Genomic DNA, 16,354 nt, shown 5'->3' on the forward strand with positions numbered 1-16,354 from the left:
TATGTTCCTGGAAATATATCCCTCCTGTGTACAGCTGTTTAACAAAAACTTACTCCCACTACCAAATTGAGCACTTGTTTTATATTTTAAGTTTTTTCAGTTTTTGGAGTGGGTAAAAACAGTGCAGGCCTTTTCTAATAAAACATTAATTGATGTGTTTATAAAATCATTGAACAAACATTCAAATATATAACAACTTTTATTAAACATTAAGACTTTTTTAACTCCATGTAAAAATGTGATGTATTCTTTCTGAAATATAGTACAATAAAATAACAAAATATGGTAAATCCATTGTAACTGCTATCTAATAAATACATTGTTGTATGCAGTGGTGTTGTAGCTGTGTTGGTCCCACCTTGTCTTTGTAATAAACACATTAAGTACACAACCAATCTGAATGTGATTCACACTAAGTTATTGTTTCTTGCACATGTGTAAATTCTCTCTCTCTCTCTCTCTCTCTCTTCTTTTCTGACTCTGGGGTTAGTGATATTCAGGCTAGTTAGCTGTACAAGCCTTGCTTAGGCCTTCTCATTCCAATCACTACAGAGCATTCATTTTACATTGAACAATGACATTCCACCCATCAAATCGGCTGTAGTGCACTTGAAACCTTCTTTCCCTTCAGTTCCCTCTGAAGATGTCAAGCTACCATCTAACATGGCACTTGAGTGTGTTGCCTGTTCACTTCCCCTCCTTTCATCCATGTCTCCCCAGCAGTTGTGAGGGTATCATCACTACAATATTCCTGGTCAAACAGTACTCTAGAGAATTTGGGCTTTCCAAGCGAGAACCCATAGTGCTACTAACTGTACTACTAGTCCTGTCTTTAATTAATAAATAAATGAATAAAAACTCTTCCCCCTTAAACAGAAAGGATAGTTCAAATGGGTCCACACACCTGCCTTATGATCGTAGATTGTAGAGGTACACCTTTACAATGTGTTCTCTGTTGATTTCACAGGATGGAAAAGCCACAGTGTGTGGTTCTGCCCTGTTTTAGTTTTGTTGACAAACTGGTACACTAATGTGCTTTCTCAATTTAAACAGTTGACATACTGCACTACAATATAGTCAGTGGTCTTAAACATAGATGTATTTTTATACAACTCTTTGAGCACTTATTTCATTGTGCAGAGGGAGAAGTATCTTTATCTTTAGTCTAATACAGAATAATTTAACAACATGTTTTTAATTTCTTTAGGCAATCAGAGTTTTCTTCATGCTCCGTTCACTGTCACTGCATTTGCGAGACGAACCAGAAACTCAGTTGCCATTGACAAGGGAGGAGGATCTAATAAAAACAGATGATGTTCTTGACTTGAGTAAGTAGCTTCCTCCCCACCCCCAATTAATAGAAAGTTGCCCATCTCCTTTAAGGAACTGACAAAAAAAAATAGGTATTCTCTTTGTGTAGCTACATAATGAAGACTGATGTCTTGGTACTAACTTTAGCTTCCGTTAGAAGTCTGCTAGATTGGGAACATGTCCCACCAGTGATAGATAAAAAGGGAATTAAAATATTAAATTAACAGTTGTACTTCATTTATTTTTCCTTCCTTAAGTCCGTCACTAGAATTTCAGCTACTTGAATACCTGAATAGGCTTTCCTAGTAGAAATACTGTTTATCTTAACTAGCTGGTCCTGAGAGGATGCATTTCGTTCTTCTTCTCTTGTGCTTTGGTTTTTCAATTCTGCCCTTCCAAAATGCGCTCAAACAGAATTTAGAGGGCTAGAGAGTAAATACAACTACATCTGCATTATCTTTCTGGTATCACTCTACCTGTGTCCCTCTTTCTTCATCACATCTCTGTTCTAACATTTAAAGATGGTAGTACACTGACTTTTTCTCCAATTGAACAGCACACCGACCTATCCCGAGGGGGTTTAAAATCTACAACTGCAGGTCAGTGCAGCATGCCCATGGTACAGACTCTCAGCCTTAACCGATGCCTGTATAGGAAGTTGAGAGTCAAGGTAGTCTCCATCGGCAGTATTGTTAGAATGAGACTTTTGGACTCTATTGAAGAAGCAGAAAACTGGGAGAGAAATATAATCCAGTTATGTGCTCTTCAAAATTAGTTTGTTCTTGTAATTTCTAGTAATTGTTTTAGTAATTTGTGAACTAAACCTTAGGTACCATTATGTAACTTGTTCAAAATAGTAAATGGGAAAGATCACTGTACAACGAGGTTCAATCAACTGTTTTTACTTGTATGTGTGCATCTTGGCATATAAGGTTTCTGTATAAATCAAGCAACCTGCCACCAGAGTGATTCTGGCCTTAAGTCAGAGAAGCACAAACTGCAATAAACTTACTCCATGACTAAGATGCAGTGTAAGAAAGGGAAATTTACCATGGTGTTAGTCTCATTTTTATAGTGTGGGGTGTCTTTTCATTAAATAATATAGCAGAATGTGTTGGGAAATATAATTTTGGTTTTTCCATCCTAGCGTACAAAAAGTATAATAAAAATGTCATGCATTCCATTTACTGTAATAAAGATTAAAAGAATTTAACTATCAATTTTAATTGATTACGGATAGCCAGTTGAGCACTTAACTGACAGTGTACAGGCAGCTACCTTATTAAGAATTTAAGGCAGTGCATCTGAATCTAATATTATTTAATACAGTGTAGCATGTCATAACTGAAGTAGATTCAAGTCTCAGCAAATAAATGAAGTCTATAGCATGCCATTTAGACAGAGGTAAACTAAGGACGAGAGAAAACTGAAATCACATTTCTGACACTTTGGGCTCATAACACTGTAATGGTACACTTGATTGATTTATTGGTCCTATTTACCACAGCATCTGTTTTTCCTGAGTTAAACACTTTCAGGTTGTTACATTTATGTTCAATGTGACTATCTCATATGTGTTGTAAGGATATTTTAAAAGGAGAACTTCTTTAGCATAATTGATTTTATTGTGAGGCAGAGAAACAGACGTGTTAATCACCTGAGTGAACGAAACTCTTTGAACCCACAACATGCCCAGACTTTTCATTTAATCCCAGAGTTTGACACCAGCACTGCTGTGCAATAGCCATGAGTTGAAAGAGCATTCAGAATAAAAATATACAAATGACATCAAACATTCCACTTTAATTCTTAGTAATATCAACAGTTTATGTAAACCAAGCACACAATCCTTGGACACACCCCATTGGGTTTGTGATACAGGAATTTGTAAAGCAAAGTGATATGCTTGGTGTGTTCATTTGGTTATCAATCTCATTTGAACTAAAATTGAGCAAAGAGCTCCCGGAGAAGTTTCAAGCAATGTTGATGATAAAACAACATGACAGACCCGATTTATTGAAAAGGGGATAGATGCTGTCCCAGTAGTTAACTAAACTGGATTACTTACTAAACACAGCAAAAATGTACTAGTTTGCATGTTTAGTTTCACTGGTAGTAACATGGAGGGATGGTATTTTAACAAAAGCTGAAAGATGACAAAAATGCTAATTGTGGGAGAGATCATATAGGGGATGACACATAGTAAGAAGTGGGTCTTTTTTAACTTGAGGTGTATATGGTAGTTTTGACTCGGTATATTAAATTAGTTTACTTTGAAAGGACTAATTTGTACTTTAATGCAATCTTCATGGGGTATTCTGACAGAACAGAAAACACTTCATCAAAGTAGTAAGTTTTATACTTAGAACAGGTGGCACAACCTACCATACTTCCTGTTGGATGCTGATGGAATTTGGAGGTAATTCTGCCAACCGTATGGGTGAATGGAAACTTGCACTGCATTTGCTTATCCAGCTGGCATAAGTGGTTTCAGAGGCCATTTCTATCCATCTCTTTTTTTTTAAAAAGGCCAGATGTACACATTTAAAGCCAATTAAGAGTGCATACATTTTGCCTTTCTTCTTCGCTGCAGCTATTAACATATGACACTAAAAATATCACTGTACAGATTTTGTATAGGTTTTGAGAACAGAGTTAATTATATTTTAACAAAGTATTGCAAAAATCTTGGAATCTATGTAGAAACTATCCAAGAGGATGGATTTTCATTTTTGCAACATGCCCCCAAAATTTTTTCTTTTTAAAAAATGTAGTTTTTGTCTCAAAATATAGGGAGCACACAATGAACAGTTGTTAGATTGACAGGAAAACAACAGAATCCTAGCTGAATATAGCTGATTATTCTCCAAGGAATTGACAACATAGAACTAACATAATTTCCTGTGTGTTCCTGAATTACACTTTTGTTCTTCTCTTGGGTCTGTGAAGTGGAATAATGAGTTTCTCATTGCAGAAATCAAGTATATAGTTTATAACTAACTCAAAATGCAGTTATGATGTAGCTGTCAATTTTGTTTGTGTGTTAAAGTAAATCAAATTGCAACATTCTTTTTCACTTTTAAAGTGGGATGATGTAGTTGTTTCCTGCATATTGATTATTTGATTAGTACCTGTCTCCTGCAATTTTTTTGCTTTCAGTAGTGGTCATTGATGTGGTTTAATGTATGTTCCTGTAATCTTTTCCTGTTTTTATAAAATAATCATAATCAAGTTATGGTACAGTACATTAGAATTGTTCTGCTAAAGTAAATAACTTGTTGACTATACTTTTTCTCATGTTTTTATATTCCCAAAACATCACACCCCCAATATTTTTGCTCTTAAGCCATTGTAAGAGTTGTATTATTTTCATTAAAATGCCTGATGGAAAAATAAATATTATATATATTTCTTGGCAATATTAACTATATTCCTATTCTGTTATTTATTGATTTATTAAAAAGGCACCTTATAGAGACTGCACTCTGTTCAAAAATATAACTAAATGTAACTTTAAAAAATGTGCCTTTGACATAAATTAAAAACAAATCAAAGAAGTCACTTGTTTCTTTTGGGACAGCAGTTATACTGTATTGGGACAGGTAACACAGGATACAAGACTACTTATGAGATTTTTTTTTTTTTTTACAATGCATGGAAGATTAATCTTCACCTTTTATCTAGGTTTATCTTCTTTGTATCTATGTATCTTCTACATAAATTTCATAGACTTTGAGAAAGCTTTTAATAGCATTCACAGGACCAGCCTATGGTGCATTCTGCAGGCAAGAGGAATTGCTTTCCATATAACCAATGTCATGAAAAGCTCCTATTTCAACTTTACATGCAGCGTTGGTCACAGTGAGCTCAGTTTTGAAGTTAAAACAGGAGTACATCAGGGATGTGTCATGTCTGCAATCCTCTTCAACATTGCCATCGACTGGGTAATGCGGCGTACAACAGAAGACATGCCAAGAGGCATTAAATGGGCACTCTTCTCATCCCTTGAAGACCTGGACTTTGCAGATGATGTCGCTGTCCTCTCACATACCCAGCACCATATACAAGAAAAAACAACTTGACTCAATGCATTCAGCCAGCAAATTGGACTGAAAATGAGACAGATATCATGACTTTTAATATTGCTTCACCATTACCAGTATGGATAGAGGATTATGTTCTCACCAATGTAGAAACATTCACATACTTGGGCAGCACTATCAGTCAGGATCGTGGAACAAGCCAGGACATCTGGAACAAAATCAATATAGCCAGGAACACCTTCCAGAGCTTAAATACAGTCTGGATATCATCAAAATACAACACCAAAACCAAACTCATGACTTATAAGAGCTGCGTACTTCAACACTACTTTATAGTGCAGAATGCTGGGGAATGAGAAAATGACATGTCCAAACTGTCTTCATTCCATACAACCTGCCTCAGAAAAATCCTCCATATCTGGCCCAGCACAATCTCAAACCAAGATCTATTGAGACAGTGCCGCCAAGAGGATCTGAGCGCTATCCATTGCCAGGAGGCATTGGAGATGGATCGGTCATGTGCTTTGGATGGAAACTGATTCCATTATCAGAGTAGCAATAAGATGGACACCTGAAGGCAAGCGAAAATGAGGTTGCCCAAAAACAACATGGAGAAGAACTATGGAAGCCGAGCTGAAAAACCTGGGGCACAGCTAGGGAACCATTGAAAGATTTGCCAGAAACAGACAGGAGTGGAGGAGCTTTGTCACTGCCTTAAACGCCAGAGGCATAATAGGAACATCATGATGATGATCTTCTTTGTAAAGATGGTACATGTAAAAAGAGCGGGTGCTAGGTAGTGTACAGTATTGCCAAGATTTGGAGCTTGAAAGTCAGGATGTGATGTGAAACCCTCATTCCAGTTAAACCATATGTGTTTGTTCTCATTCATTCTGCTGGTTTCCATATCTATAGCCCAGAAAGCTCTCTGCTTGTCTCTCCCTAATCTGAAGTGACAAAGCTGCCATTCTATCCCTCCCTTATTATTATCAGACATCCTTTTCCATCTGCCAGACCCTTCTCTCACAGCATCCTGCCTGTCACATTTCCCCTCCTTGCACCATGATAGCCTCCTGTGGACACAATATTCCCTTCACTCCTCCCTCCGAACGTTCTTCTTGCCCTCACTTTTTTTTTTACCCGAGTTACATATTGTGAATGAGGACAGACTGGCTTCCATGCCATTGGGAGCAAAGTGTTAATATCTTTGTTAGGGGCAACCTAACATCTGCCTGCAAAGTCTGTAATGAAATAGTAGCTTTCTTGGCAAAAGCAGCTTCTGTTTCAGTGAGAAAATGGGAGATGACCATTGTTGGTAAGAGAAGAAAAAATAAACCAACCCAATACCAGTTTCTTTATGGGATGATGAGCAGCTTGAAAACAAACATCTAAAATCACAAGACGTGACATCTTGAGAGTTGGGCACTCAGTAGTACACACTTATAAAATAATTGTAAGACCCAACAGCCATCTAAAAGATGGCTGCAGGTGGCTGGTCATCTGAAACTGAGTAAGCACACTGCCAGAATATGTAAAATCTCTTCCCACACTCTCCATTCAGCAAGATGAATGGGAAACACATACCAAGAAACTGCTTCTGTTCTCAAGCCATTGGGTAGTCCAAGCAGATCACTTCTATCAAAAAAATCTCTACGTGGATCATTATTCCTGCAATTTCCAGCTCCCTGCTGAACAGCTGGCTGTGTTGTGAAGGGAGACTATTTGATTGTTTACACAGTTAAGTTTTGCACAGTCTCAGATTTATTTCCCTAAGGCACTTTCAAATTGGGCTAAGAGAGGGATAATTGTGAAGAGATGGTAATTGGTTACCATTGGCGCCTCTGAGGCCGTCTTGCACCTTCCTGCTTGCTCCAATAAAAGGAGTTCCATTTTTATCCCCTGAACCAACTAAGCATCTGGTAAGATGCACCAATTGAAGACTGGGGAGCCCACCTCAGTCAAGTCCAGACACAAGCTCTTTGGTTGCCCCAGGAAGTTTCACTTCACATAAACATGCTAGCGCTCTGAGCTATTCATTGGGCCTGCGAGATGTTTGTCCACCATTGAGAACCAAGTGGTACAAGTTCTTATAGACAAAACCGCTGCCATGTTCTCTCAGAAGAAGCAGGGAGGCGAAAAATTGCCTCAACCGTGCCAGGAGGCTATTCTCCTATGGAATTTATGCATTTATCAGCATTTCCCTGAAGGACAACATTTCACCTTCCAGGACTGAGAAACACACTTTCAGATTCCCTCATAGACCAACACAAGTGGTCAGTCATGAATGTTCTCCAGATTTTCCACCGCTGTGGGGTACTCAGTAATAGACTTGTTTGTGACCAACCTGAACAGCAAATGCACCAAGATGTTGCTCCAAGGCAGACTGCAGTCTGGGCTCCATCACAGATGCCTTTCTTTTTGCATGGTCCAGTCATCTCCTCTATGCATTTCTTCCAGTTCCTCTGATTCTGAGGGTACTTCCGAAGCTGAAGTGAGACAAAGCATCATTAATATTTATTGCACCAGCCAGGGGCGACTCTAGCAATTTCGCCGCCCCAAGCAGGGCGGCACACCACGGGAGGCGCTCTGGCGGTCGCCGGTCCCGCGGCTCCGGTGGACCTCCTGCAGACGTGCCTGCGGAGGGTCCGCTGGTCCCGCGGCTCCGGTGGAGCATCCACAGGCGTGCCTGCAGGAGGTCCACTGGAGCCGCGGGACCAGCGGACCCTCCGCAGGCACGCCTGCGGGAGGTCCACCGGAGCCACCTGCCGCCCTCCCGGCGACAGGCAGAGCGCCCCCTGCGGCATGCCGCCCCAAGCACGCTCTTGGCGCACTGGGGTCTGGAGCCGGCCCTGGCACCAGCATGGCCAAGACTATATTGGTTCACAGACCTGCATCAGCTTTCTGTCTCGTCATAGATAACTTTTACCACTAGTTAGTTGGGGATCTTCTGTCTCAGAACCAGGGCAAGTCTCTATATCCTAACCTCAAATCTCTCCACCTTATGACATGGATGATCTCTGTTTGAATACCAGTGAGAAACTGTGCTCCCAAGTGGTACAGCCCATCTTGTTGAGCAACAGAGAAAAATCCATTAAAACCCTGTATGCAGCAAAGTGAGAGATTTTCAGTTTGGGCACAATATCAACACTTACTGCACCTTCTTTTGGAGGTTACACATGAACTGAACTATCTGTTGCACCTGAAATCATCAGGCCTTTCAGTGAGTTCCCCTGGCTTCTATTTCTGCACTACATCTGCCGGTAGATGGGTTTTCCATTTTCTCTCATCCTCTCATTTCCCAATTCTTGAAAGGTCTGCTCAATGTTTACCCTCCTGTGTCTGATCCTGTACCTATATCTGATCTCAATCTAGTCCTCTCCAAACTCATATGACTCCCTTTCAAGCCTATGGCTACAACTTCATTACTGCCATTGTCTATGAAGATGGCTTTTCTGGTGGCAATCACTTCTGCTAGGAGGATTTTCACAACTTCAAGCTGTTCTGGCTGATCCTCCTTTCACAGTTTTCCATAAAGACTAAGTTTCCCTTAGGCCAGACCCTAACTTTATGCCTAAGGTAGTGTAAGCTTTACCCCTGAATCAATATATTCATTTGCTGGTGTTTTTTCAAAAAGCCCCATTCTTCTTAAACTGAAGAAACACTTCCTACTTTGGATGTTCATAGAGCTTTGGCATTCTACTTGGACTGCACTTGGTCCTTCAGGATTTCCCTCACATTTTTATAGTCTCTGCTGAGAGAGTTGAGGGTCAATCAGTTTCAACTCAGCAAGTCTCCAATTGGATTTCTGATTGCATTAAACTCTGCTACAATTTTGCTAAAACCCCTCCTCCACCAAGAATAACAGCTCACTTCACAAGGGCTCTGTCCACTGTCAGCCTTTCTGACCAATGTCCCGATAGCTGCAAGGCAGCAATGTGTTTGTCTGTGCATACCTTATTATAGAACTCATTTTTCCATCACTCAGGTTTCCTGTGACAATGGCAGCTTTGGCATGTCAGTGTTAGAATCTTTGTTTAGATGATCTGAAGTCCCTCCACCTGTAAGGGAGCTGCTGATGAGTCACCTGCAGTGGCATTTATATGTGCACAATCACTCGGAGAAAAAATGGTTCTTTACTTGTACAGTAACGCTTGTTGTTCCAGATGTATTGTGCACATATACATTCCATGACCCTCCCACCTTCCCTGCTAGTTCGGACATTATATACAATGGTTTGAAGGAATGGAGAAGGAGGTGGGCAAATGTTCACACGGGTGTGAGTGCTGCCTAGTGGTACTACTGGCGAAAGTCTCCCACTTGCGTGCATGCACATACAGGTGGAATGTGTATGTACACAAACCATCTCGAAGAACAACAGTTAACTGCCCAGGCAAGAAGTAATGGAGAGAAGGTTGTGAGTGGTGTTCTAAGTGGCATGTTAATCAACTAACACTCTTCTGACTTGGCCATCATGTCCTCCTGTTACTCTCACTTTTAAAAGGGTTAACTTGAGCATAGTCTGCTCTCAAACTTTTACAGAACCATCCTAGTGTAAAATATGTCAGGAGGATGCACCTACTGTGGATTTGTAACTTACATACAATAGGTAAACCAGATCTGTGTAGTTTCTGTGATCTGACTATCTGGTGAAGTATGTTCTTTTCTGTCAAACTCATTACCAGAAAGATATTTACAAAATAGAGAGGTCAGAGAAGAGCAAGGGGCTGGAGGTAAAGTCACAGGAAAATTTGAGAGAGATGTATAGCTTGGCTAAGCAACCACTGAAGTGTGTGTGAGGGACGTCTAATATTAATTGGATAGAACTAGGGTAACGGTATGATAGAGGATTTAAGCTGAATACAGTATAAGGAAAGCTGCTAGACTGTGAGATCTAGTAGCTTCAGAAATAGTCTCCCAAAGGCAATAGTGGAAGTTCCATAACTTAATCCATTTAAAGCTAGCCAGGAAAACACGCACACGCACACACATCTCTTGAATATATAATTTTTATGTTTTTACGACATGATTTTGTGCACTTCTGTCCTCAGCTGGTGTGTAGTGTTTGTGTGCTGTTAAACAGCTCTATTCCTTCCCAGTAATGGGTACATTTCAGAAGTGAGTGGGGTGATTCCCATATATCACAGATAGGTAAGGCTCCATTTAAGGTTTTTTCAAGTGTTTTCTGAGAATTGTGATTGAGAGGTTACTAGTACTAGTGCTGTAGGACGTGGGTACAGTAGATGAGTGAGCTAAGGACACAGTTGCTATTAATTCTGAATTCTTCTGTTCTAAGTGGCTTAAAGTGAGTCTGCACCAAACATTTACCCGACTAAACGTTAGAAGTTCTTTGGTCATCCAGCTTGTATTCTGACTTTCTAATACGTTTTAAAAGAAAAATCTTAGTGCCAAACTTGCTTTGTGGCCTTAATCTGTAAGATATTAATGCATTTAATAAGTCATTTGCAGTTGTACTCCCCTCTATTTTTGTATTTTTTATTTGTCTTGTGGTGAAATGACTACCACTTACTTTTAGCATGACATCAGTTTCTTTACTTTGAAGGGTGAATGGAACCTGAGAAATCCTCTCCTGTAATAACTTATTGTCCCATTCAGTTTCTGTATACCTACTTGGTAGCTTAAATTTGCAGCAATAGCTAAATTTAATGTCTGTTCAGGAAGAGCAAAGGTAGAGCTTGGGGGTGGGAAGGAAGCATGATTCTGTGGCACTCTTGTGTAAGTGTCTGAAACCTATTAGTTTTTGTCTTATTGTTCCTTAGCAGAATAAATTAAGATAGTGGCTTTTCACATTTCTCCATTCATTAAAATCCTGGTGGTATCCTAAAGATAAGCCTCAAAGAACTTAAAAATTGGGCTCATGCCATTATTTTTCTTTCCTGAGGTATAAAGAAGGCCTGATTGGGCATTTAAAATTAGAAATATCAGGAATGTCAATTTTGGTCTCCTTGGTTTTGCTCAGACTTATTGGCAGGCCTGAGAAGATGTATATGTTGGTACGTTAATAGAAAAGATGTGGGGTGTTAAGCCTTTAGCAATTACTTCCATTATCCAAAATGTTGGAGTCATAAAAATTAAATGTGTTCACACAAACAAAAGCTAGACTTAAACAGCCTGAATAAACATCCCTTCCCTGCCCATCAGTTACGTAACTTTCACACTTCTCGTTCTTGTAGCATCATTTCACTACTTCTCCAGTCATACTCTTCCAGGGCAGGGAAACATTTCTAGTGATTAAAAAAAAGCAGAACCTTTAATTATTGTATGTGGTGCTTTTATATCCCTCCCCCTTTAAAAAAAATTCCTTTCCAGTCTTATTCCCATCTTGAAAGAGTCTGGCCTCTGACTATAGACGTCTCCATAATCTGTATATTTTCTGTTAATTTAATGCTATTTCACATACATTACTTTTCCTTCAGATTTATCTTAATCCATTGTACAGGCCATCTGACAAATCCTAATCTTAGCATACCACTCCGGTAACTAAGATGTGTACTGGAGAGTTCTGCAGTTGCCAGGATGGGAAGCAAAAACAATCCTTGTCCAGCGGATCACAGTGCTCTATAGCTGCTACTGAAACTTTAGTGCTACATTGGCCCCTGTAACTCCCTTCATGGAACCAATGTATCCATTATCTCTACTGTATTCAGGAATCATTCTAAAACACTCCTTCACATCTGTACACTTGGGTGCAGAAAGACCTTGTGGAGCACAGCTTTGCAGCGTATCAGATAGGACCCCCTGTACAGTGTCCCAGACTCTTACCCCTTTCCTCCCCACCACTCAGTGAAACTGCACCAAGACGGCTACATTTGGGGCTCAGCAGTCATGGGTTGTGGAGGAGGCAGGATCTGTTTAGATCAGAAGTAACATGCAAAAAAATCCATTCTCCTATGACTAATTTTATTTGATTTTTTCAAATTTTCAACATATGTCTTATATGTGCCCATCCAGTGCTCTGGGTGCCTTACTATAAATTAAAAATTACAGCATAAGTCTCTGGTGAAACATAAACTACCACTCTACTCTTCTGCACTCTGCATCCTGAATCATGTATCCAAATGAAGGAAGAGGATTGGATTTAAGTATGGCGAATTTAATTAATCAAGGAATTTGGGCAAGAGGTTGAGGCTGACATTCCTAGTCTTACAAAGTGCTCTTGGGTTCTTAATGTTTTTCAATTTTCGGTGGCATCTTTCATCCAACGAGCATGGAGCACTTAGCGTACATCAGCCTCACCGCACTCCTGCAAGGTAAGATTTTCCCCATCTCATGGATGTAGTAAATGAGACACAGAAACTGTGTTACACTACCCTTTTCTTGTTGATGCCCCAGGTTTGCAACTACTGGTGCTAGCAACCATTAGGAGCCCAAAATTCGACAAAGTGCTAGTGGTCATTGGTAACACCACCATCCCTCTGAGCATGGTTAGATGACAGTGGTTAAAATGCTGGGGGCTGCCTGGAATCTCATCTACATTACTACTCCCACCATTGCTACCACAGGTGGAGCTGAACTGGTGGTAGTAATGATGGGTAGTTTTTACAAGAGAGGCTAGTGGAAAACATAGCAAGAAGCCATAACTTGCTCAAGATAGACAACGCTTATTTCAGAGCTGGGAATAGAGGGTGGGATTTTTCAAAAGCACTTGAAAGTTGGGAATCCAGCTGCCATGGACTTTCATCACTTATATGCTTCTGAAATTCTTATCCAGGACTCCTAGATCTTGACCCCCAATTCTGTGCTTTAATTCCTAAATGATCCTTCCTACCACCTGATAGAAAGGCAGGATTTGTTTCAGATTAAATCTTTAAACTACCTGCTAATGAAGTTTCTGAATGCTTCTTCCACAGTCTCGATGTCCTTTCTAAACTCAAAAATAGTTGAAGGTTGAATCTTACTAGAACTCTGGACATGTAATTGATAGTGTGGTATATGTAGGGGTCATATCACCAACACTTGAGAGCTTTTTTCTGTATTAACCTGCTGATGTGGCACAACATAATTGAGCTGAATGAACTGCTGTAGAACAGCATCTCTTAATAGGTACACAAGAACTGTGTTTAATTACTCTCCACTGGCTGGTGGAGAGATTTTTCTTTTCCAGGGAAACATGTCTGTTGTCATAAAGAATAGAAGTTTGTCTTGAATTCAAGCAGCAACAATAAACCAAAGTTGATGTGCTTTGAACTCTTATTGACCTTGAACTATGCACAGCTGTGGTAATGTCAGCCATTAGTTTTAGTAGTAGCTCTACCATCTAGGGTTACTACTAAGTACTAACGAGATAAAAACAGTACAGGGTTCTTTTTTTTAAAGGTGATATTGAATTCTCCAGAAAATTCAGAACCTCTGGGAGAAAATCCTATAAATAAAGCTATCTTGTGCCTGATTTTTTTGAGCTGCTAAGCAATGCACAGCTCTGATAGCACTTTCCAATCTCTGACAATTGGACACACGGCCTCTAAATTGGGGTCTCTAAAAGATGAGGTGCACAAAACTAAACGTGTAAATACAGCAAAGTTGGTAAATGCATGAGTCTCTAGAAAGCACATCCATCACACCTGTAGAGATCATTTGAATTTGATCTCTGGTTTGAAGAAAAGAATATTCTTTTGTCCTAACCCTGTAAATCTCCCACCAGGATGAATGAGCCTAGATAATGCCAGGTGTGGGTTGGAGAGGTTAAGGTAAAAACAGACTATACTGAAAGTATTATGCAGTATAATGCAGGTTCTTTTTTTCGTGTATAACACTTCATTTATAAGGAAACACGTTTTATAAACTGAGTCCTTTTCCTGCAACGTCTAATTTAGACCATAGAGATTATTATACATTCATGGTACTGTACTACCAGTTCAATATCTAGTGACACTGTGTGCAGTGCACATCTAAAGGTGCCCCAAAGTTGCTTTTTTGGGGGTGGGAGGGGACATGGGATGGTAAGACACAACTAGTTGAGAGAGAATGTGTAGGAAGGTAATAAGTGCAACTGTCAGGAAAATATCTTGCTTTGGTTACTTTTAATCAAGTGTGTCTTAAAAGAAAAATGAAGTATTGTTCAGCACTTTGGAAACCAGCTTTGTGAGATGAGCTATATGAACTAAAACTATTATAGACTCGTATCACCTTTTTAGATTTAAAAAAAAAATTCTCTGTGGAAAAATAAATCAGAGTTTAACTGTCCAAAAAAAAAAGTTGCTGAAAATTTTCCAGTGACTTTGCTGACCAGTATGTGCAGCTTAAACATGTTAAACTGAAACAGTGATAATATTTATGACTATTTAGGGTACTTCACCTTCAAAGCCTTTGATAACATTTTAACTAATTCTAAAAGGTAAATAGCTGTAAAGTATTGATGCCCTTATTTTCTAGGGGAGTGCTATAGACTTTAAGTAGCTTGCCCAAGGTCCCAGAAACACTTGTAATAGTAGAGACTATAATTTGGGAGTTCTTTATCTATTGTGGTGCTCGGGTTCCAGAATCATGAGCTGGGAAAGATTTACATGATTCATTTAGCAGAGGAACATTCTTCATGTGCTAATTCTTTGTGTACATTACTATCTTGTATGCAGTTCTTCCAGTTAATGATGCAATTCATTCTAAAAATTGAATTATTTTTATGTCATTCTGTGTATTAACTCAGTTTATTGTCATGCATTAATCAATTTCTGCATAAGTAAAAGCAGGTGACTAGTATCCTAATACTCTACAGCTACTGTAGAATCTTTTTGTGCTGCGACAAGCATTATGCTGAAAACTCTAGTGCAAGGACCCTATCCACTAATCCAGTTATGTTATATACTTAATTGCTCTCGCTCTCTGTAAAATACAATACCATCAATTCATTGAGGCAAGTCTGAATATCTAACTTTCAGAAATATGCGGTTGACATGAGGCATCTTAAAATGACAGTGGTGACACATGCAGGAGTATGAAGTTGAAGTATGGCATGCCAACCTGCTGTCTCCTTGAAAGATCATAAGTAACTCCTTTCCTATGTTAATAGTTTTATTCCTTACTGGAAGCTAGGGGTCCCTCAGATCCAAGACTACCATCAATTGGTAAGGCAGCAGTCCAGCTGATGTGTTTGAGAACTGATGAATCCATTCAAGCAAGAAAGCTGCCGTATGTTTCAAGTAATTTCTGTCTCAGTACTGTTATGGATGAGTTTTAATATTGCAAATGTTGTCAAATGAGTATTTATTATTACTGAAGGTCCAAGACTGCATGGGGAGGGGGAATTTTAAATAACCGTACTGAATGAATCTGTTCTTACTCATGCCTCCCACCTTCATTGCTGCTATTTATTTGTAGCATCTGTCACCCACCTTTTCTTGCTTTTCTGAAACGGCCTCCCCGTGGCACCAGAGTTTACATTCTGTATGGAACTGGAGTACCCTCAGCAAACTCAGTTACTCTTACAGTGCAAATAACTCAGCAGGTGTCAGAGTAGATTTATAAATAACTCTGTCCCACTAATATAGATCTTTTTGTTGTTGTTGCAGTTTAGCAGGTGGAATGAATAAATGTGTGTGATTACTGCTTGTGCAGGTACTTTGCTGTATGCTTGACTTTGATTTAGAACAGCTTGATTGAAGTACCTTAAGCTATCTTTAAATCAAGCACTAAATAGATCTCATCTGTCACTTTCCTCTTTGCTTACAATGTACTAGAGTGTTTTCTTACTATTTAGATACTTTTTCTTTTCTTTTCTTTTTTTCATCTTAATCATCTGTGAATGATTCTGTTCTTTCTCCATAAACTAAAGTATCTAACATAACTTCTTTTTAAGCACAGCTTCAAATACATAAATGGAAGAATTTCAAGCTAATATCTGATGAATTCTTTTTTCAGAAGAAATTCAGTTGCCAAATTGCTCTAAAGTGGAAATGACTTAATTTTTTTCTACGACACCCTTCTGCATCATTCAAAATTAGATCTTTTATGTGCAGTGGGTTTTTTTTCTGTTTTGTGATAGTGAC

The 16,354-nt window shown here is 39.2% G+C and overlaps 1 protein-coding gene across 15 annotated transcripts in view; it reads left to right on the forward strand.

Moving 5' to 3' along the window:
* CLEC16A (C-type lectin domain containing 16A) overlaps positions 1–16,354 on the forward strand; it is a 204,653-nt gene that overhangs the window by 105,861 nt on the left and 82,438 nt on the right. For all 15 annotated transcript variants that reach the window (XM_044978772.1, XM_044978771.1, XM_044978778.1 and 12 more), the window contains one exon: positions 1,208–1,328. In XM_044978772.1, the coding sequence (XP_044834707.1) occupies positions 1,208–1,328 (121 nt within the window). The remainder of the gene's footprint in view (positions 1–1,207; positions 1,329–16,354) is intronic.

Source organism: Mauremys mutica, chromosome 11 (assembly GCF_020497125.1).
Source record: "Mauremys mutica isolate MM-2020 ecotype Southern chromosome 11, ASM2049712v1, whole genome shotgun sequence".
Taxonomy (NCBI): domain Eukaryota; kingdom Metazoa; phylum Chordata; order Testudines; family Geoemydidae; genus Mauremys; species Mauremys mutica.